Here is a 6,295-nt window from a genome sequence, read left to right as displayed (position 1 = left end):
AGGGAAGAAGGATATACAAACTCTCCTGAAGCTTTCATTCTTCCTTCCCAGTTCTTTGTCAGCTGCCCCCAAGGACAGAGGAAAGGGGACAGAGTGCCCAGCTTGACATAATTTGCCCTTTTTGCAGGTGGACGTCTAAATAATAAATCAGACAGGTAAGAGTATGTTTCCTGGGCCCTTATTCAGTTCCTAGCACTTCAAAAGGCTGTCTACCTTGTCCTGCTGCTCTGATTTTTCCTGCTTTCAAAACCAAGTGTTTAAAACAGGAAGTTATCTGTGCGTTTCCTTTGTAATCTCATTGAACAAGAATTTTAAAGTTACACTTCTAGACAACGCTGCTGTACTTCTGACAACCATATCCTTTCAGTCATGCTGGATACTTCTACCTATTGTGACTGACATGCCTACATTTTCCCCTAAACTTCTCCTACTTCCTCCTCCTAGCCAGAGGGGGAACCAACAGCAGCTGGTGCAGAGGACACTTAGAGCTACTCCATATTCATGGTTAAGGGTTCCGCGTTTTAGTTTTATAAACTGAGCATATCTCTGGGAACAGAAGGTTTTAGTCAATTTACATGCCCTGTTTAGCAGAGCTTTTCTGTTAAAATATATCTGGGATTCTTTTCTTTTTTATAATAATAGAAATTTAAAAACTAGTGAAAGTTCTTAATAAAGTTGAAGTCTAAATTATCACAACAACAGATAATTAAGGGAATATTTAAGCAGGAATTGCATTCTTGCAATAAATTTTAAAGTTAATATTACCGTTTGAATTTTTCAAGAAGACTGGTTTCCAGTTCTTTGGCAAACTGTATTCCTGCCTGGCAGTCTGGGAAATCATTTGGAGTGTGAGGTATTCTTTGATATTCAGAATGCTTTAAAGCCTCTTGCAAGCCACCAACTCGTACACCTCGATATATCTGTTATAAAAACCAAAACCCAAAAAACCAATATTTGTACTGATTCTGGGTTCCTAACGGAAACAAAACATGTATGTGCCAGAAGATACTGCCTTAGGAAATGGCAAGACTGTCACTTTAGCTTTCAAAAAAATAACCTTAAGTATGGTTTTCACAGCTCTAGATGCTCATTTCAACAAAAATGTTAGTTATGCTCTTTAAATTTAATTCTGAAAAACTATTAACAAAACTGAAGAGAATTTCAAAGGTTCTGATCGCGTACATTGCCAGGAATGTTATAGTACTTCACCATGTCACTGTCCAATTTATTTTAACTGTACAGTAGGTATCGCTGCAATTAATTCCCCTACACATTCAAAAGCATAAATTTAAACTGCAAAAAGACATTAAAACTGTCATTTAAATATTCAAAGCAGGATGCTCCAAACAGCACCAGAGAGGTAATTAAAGTTTAACTCAAACTTTGTGATTCAAGCTCTCTTCCAAATCAGAGGCAACCAGTTTGTTGAGAGAGGTGGAGATAGCCAAGCTGGCAGCAGGTACCAAGTGATTTCTATTTAGAAGCATATGGCTGCAGAAACACAAAACTAAAGAGCTAAAGAATCAGCTTCCTCTCCTTACGATCCACCATGATTTCCTGCTTTAGACTGCCACGTGGGGACAGTCATACCCAAGAGGAGATATGAAAAGCCCTTGTTTATTTTTAAGATTTTAAGACCAAGCCTCTGTCATCAACTAATTCATACACCCTCTTTTAAAGTGGGATTTTGATCCTATAATTGTGAATCGGTTACACAATGTGAAGTAAAAATCAATTTTTTGAACCAAATAATTTGTCCTATTTACTGGCAATTTGCAATGAAAGTCACTTACAAAAGGAATCCAGAAAGCCATGCCCCAGCCCTTTGGGAGATAGATATCCCAGCCACTTCCCCATCCTGGTCGATCTTCTCCAGCCATTTTCCCTGGCTGCTGCACCAACAGTATGGGGATCTTAGATTCACAAGGACCCAAATCAAGGTGTGATCCAGGTACCAGTAGCTGAGCTCTCATATGGTTTAAATCCTGAGGAGGAGACATTTCCTGTAAGTTAGTAACCATTCTTCCCTCTTCCAGATACTCTTCCTAGATACAGAAAGGTGAGCTTGTAACTAGGAAAAACATACTAGTAATATGCTACATATTTGAACTGACCTTCATCGAGGCACGAAATATGTTTTTAGAAAAGAGTATTAAGCACCCTTTTTCTCCCCTTCTTACTTCCACAGACCTTGGCAGTGAGCAGGTACTGAAACTCCGAGCAAAAACGTACAACACAGATGAAGGAGGAAAAACAAGTATTGCAATGATACAGATTTGCGCACAAGACTAGACTGAACAGGTGCTTCCACACAGTCTGTCCATTCATGGAGCAAATCTGAACTACATCCAGGGAGATGGGAAGGATGTTTGGTCATGAAACAGTTACACATAAAGCATGAAGGCTTTGTCAATCACCAGTTGTTATATTTCATTGCACCATATTAAGAATACACATAAAAAACGAGACCATCAGACTCCTCCTTACATGTCCCTTCTGCATCAGCTGTTTTATACGGTAAACATTACATTTCATGAGAGCATGAAGAACACTGTAATATGCAAAAGGATTGTGCTGATAACTGTTATGCACTAATGCCCTATTTCGTAAGTATTCTGCTTTTTTCACCCCATCAGCCAGTTCGAAAGAGCACAGAACTGACTTTCCTAAAGAGAATATTTAAAGATGCTTCTGCCATACAAATACGTTCTCTTTTTTATTGCAATGGCGCCAAAAGTTTACCACCTCTTGAAACTCAGTCACCTTTTTACCCAGCATTTTATGGGTTGATCCTAAACTGACATCAGAAATGTCAAGATAGGAGATTTCAAACCTGTAAAGCTCTCTACAAATCACAGATTGTTGCCCAGAATGCCCACAAGCCAGTGTGCTGCAGTTCAGAACCAGAGAGATTTATTTCCTTCCAACTTGCACAATTCTTTTGTCAGGAGAATCATCCTGGCTATGACTAAGGAGAGAATGGCCAGAGCCTCTCTGTGTCATTTTATCTCTTATCTCTGCATGAGTCAAGGTGGTATAGGAAAATCCAATTCAAAACCCTTCTGATAAATAAAACTACAACTATTTAGTCCTGTAGACAATCCAATAAAGCTTTCTTTTAACTGAATCATGAACAGTACACAAAGGCTACAAAATAAACAATTCAATTCAGCTGCTGGATACTACGACATTAGGGAACTACTGCTCTTGGATTTATGCAAGTTTTAAGAGTCTCGTTCTATGGACTATAAGCCATTTTCTCCATGGCAATCCACCTTAGTTACCTGCTCTGAGACTTTATTTTCAGTGACGTTCTTACAGATGTCCTGGTCCCAGATAAAGCTGTGAGCACAGTCTACAGGTACACCCTCCAGGTACAGCTGCCTAACTTTATCATTATCTATAAAAGAAAAGAACCTTCAAACAAAATTCAAACAATTTTTGTGCCTTAAGTACCAAATTACGAAAACCACTCCACTCGAAGTACAACAAGCAGACAACTAAGACTAGTAAAAGCTTAACAAGCATCACTGCTTCTGGAACGTCTTATTATCACATTTTTCCAAATAAAAAATATGAAACAAACTGTTAGTTTTAGAAGCATTAACCTGGCATTCTCTTACAGGCATTTCTTATTACAAATGCCATCACCTTTGGCAATGTAAGCTACATCTTTTGAACATCAATCACCTTTAACATTCTGGAGTTTGACCTTTCAGGCAACGTGAAGATCAACATGTTTGGTGAAAATCAGATTAGCGACATTAAAGAGTCTGAAATAAGTCTGCTTAAGTAAACTTGTAGAAGCGAGGGTGACCTTTAAGAAACGTGCATATAGGAAATATTTTTATGAATATGACTAGCATGCAACTACTTATTTAGCACTAATTTCCCACTCTGGATCTTTTCAGGCTCTGCACTTCAAGGAAAGGACTATCCTTTGCTTATGTCTGCACAGACCGACGATTATGTACATTACAAAGATAAATAACACTTGTAGCTTTAAAACTGATCACTGAGGTATTAAATAACATCTCTCTTCTTCAGCTGCGCAATCTATCCAAAGCAAAGAAAATGTGTACCTACCTTTGGTGATCTACGGATTACAAGTCTTCAGTGTACAGTATGCAATGCATGCTGATCCATATTTTAAGTAAAATAATTCTTACCAATAAATCATACAATGAACCTATTAATAGTTCTGTGATTAAAATTTACAAGGACTCCTGCTGATTTTGTCATCTACAAGGTCTTACATATTAAAGGAACATAACGTGTTGGGGTTTGTTTTGGTTTTTTTAAATTACAGTCTTTCAATCACTTTGAAATCTTTTGGAGAACTTAATCTCTCTACTAAGCATACTGTAATTTGAATCATAATCCCAAATCCTCACACAAGTTCTCTTATTTCTTACCTCTCTCCTGTTTTCTTCAGTCCTCATGTTAAGATTGATGGGGAAATAACCCTACTGATGAGTAAGTTGGTGATGACAGTGGAAGTAAGATGTTAGAGCTAGTACAGGAAATAGGGAGTTGTATTACTAAGCACGCAAAACTCAGTGACAATCAGCACATCATTTACTTCTGCTAGCATCAATGGCTGGTGCTTAGACAACACAGGCTGCATAGCTGGGATTATCTTAACAGTCTTAGAAGACAGGCCTAAGATAAGAGTTCTTCTACTTGAAATTCTTCCTTCCCTCTGTGAGGAAACAGCAGAAAAAGCCAAAATAAAAGCACTGCTAGGGAGCAGTTTCAGAGCCATACACAGACCTCTACTGACGGACAGTACCTACAGGACAACTGATGGCAGATACCAAAACCTCTGCAAGAGATGAGTTTACAGGTGAGGACTCGGGTTCTGTGTCTGCAGAAGGAACTTTAGCTCGCTTATCTTTCATGATGCATTCTCCTTCTATGCACCTCATTCATTGATTGTTTAAATGCTCCACCATACTCCATGCTGAGTAGCTTTTAAGGCAGTGGAATTTGCATTCTCCCACAGAAGACAATACAAGCATATCCAAATGTCAGAAGGGTACTTTAAAATGCAGAAAAGAACAGCAGTAATTTGCAGTCATGTAAGCATGGGAGTCTTGACATCCAGAAGGCAAAAACATGCTGAGAAGGCTGTGAAAAGTGATTTACTCACAAACTTTCTATCCCCAGCCTGAAGAAATAGGGACAGATCTTTGGTTAAAACCCATCAGCTTGCCCATAGGCATATACATTCAGGAGTGACAGTAACAGGGAAAGACTTAAATTACCTCTGATTTGTTAGCCCGTCTCACACAGGGGAAAAACTACACAGGCATATCTTAGAACAGCATTTTATACGAAAGAAAAAGGGATATGGACAGATTTGATAATTTCACAGATTGTATGTACAACAATCCACAAGCAAAGATGATGGCTGTAACCTACCAAAACTACTCACTCATTGGACAAACAGTGTATCTCTAACTAGTAAAGATTTCCTAAGAAAAATAAGTTTGCTTTTATGCAACATTTAAGAACAACAGAGGCTAAAGCACATACAGAATCTGCTAACATATGCAGTGCCATTTCAGTCTTACTAATACTAATCCTAACAGTATTTGAATGTCCAGGAAGCAAGAAGGGGAGAAAAGTGTGGAACTGGTGTAGAGAGGCAGCAAAATATGCAGTAAGATCTCACGCTCCAAGGAGATTACAAACGAAGCTGATACAATTCAGGAAGACCTTATAACGGGTCCAGAAACAGTCAACAGTGGCAAGGAAGCATAATGCTTGCACGGAGAGAATAGATATAGAAAGCATTCTGCACAATAACTGATTATGTCTAGGCTTCTTTTTATTAATACATATGCAATTTTAGTTTATCTCTCAAAACCACCAAGAATTAAACACAAAATTATGGAAGTATCTGATCTTAATCATCTAACATGGATTAACTTTCTAATTTAAAAATGTAAATTCTCTGCTTTTAACTACTTGAACAAGGAGGCCCGTTAAGGCAGAGATACAGCACAGACAGTAGCTGTCAGAGTCAACTGCAAAATTAGGTTCAGAACAAATCTTTGGCGAGTAACAATAGCCTCTCTTTTCAACTACACACCTAGGAATACTCAATGGGAGAGACAGGAGAGTGGCAACCAGACCTCAGTCTTGAGCTTCTCAGGTAGGAAAGATTAACTACCACAGGATTCCCCCACTCCACACTGTGGAGACTGTGAATGATCTTGTAACTCTTTCCACACAGCATTAGGAAGTCACTCAGGTGGGAAACGTGGAAAACAGCAGCCACTCTCCCTGC

At 38.6% G+C, this 6,295-nt stretch overlaps 1 protein-coding gene across 1 annotated transcript in view; it reads right to left on the bottom strand.

Annotated features, from left to right (window-relative positions):
- The window catches only part of POP1 (processing of precursor 1, ribonuclease P/MRP subunit (S. cerevisiae)), a 20,316-nt gene that overhangs the window by 1,777 nt on the left and 12,244 nt on the right, over positions 1–6,295 (bottom strand). Inside the window, exons 11-14 of the mRNA XM_010142351.1 lie at positions 3,285–3,400; positions 1,794–1,985; positions 766–920; positions 4–135 (exon numbers count right to left, since the gene is read on the bottom strand). Coding sequence (XP_010140653.1) covers positions 4–135; positions 766–920; positions 1,794–1,985; positions 3,285–3,400 — 595 coding nt within the window. The remainder of the gene's footprint in view (positions 1–3; positions 136–765; positions 921–1,793; positions 1,986–3,284; positions 3,401–6,295) is intronic.

The sequence above is a fragment of the Buceros rhinoceros genome, unplaced genomic scaffold, assembly GCF_000710305.1.
Source record: "Buceros rhinoceros silvestris isolate BGI_N320 unplaced genomic scaffold, ASM71030v1 scaffold11108, whole genome shotgun sequence".
NCBI lineage: Eukaryota > Metazoa > Chordata > Aves > Bucerotiformes > Bucerotidae > Buceros > Buceros rhinoceros.
Note: the sequence above shows the minus strand (reverse complement) of the source record. Positions and strands in the feature narration are given on the sequence as shown.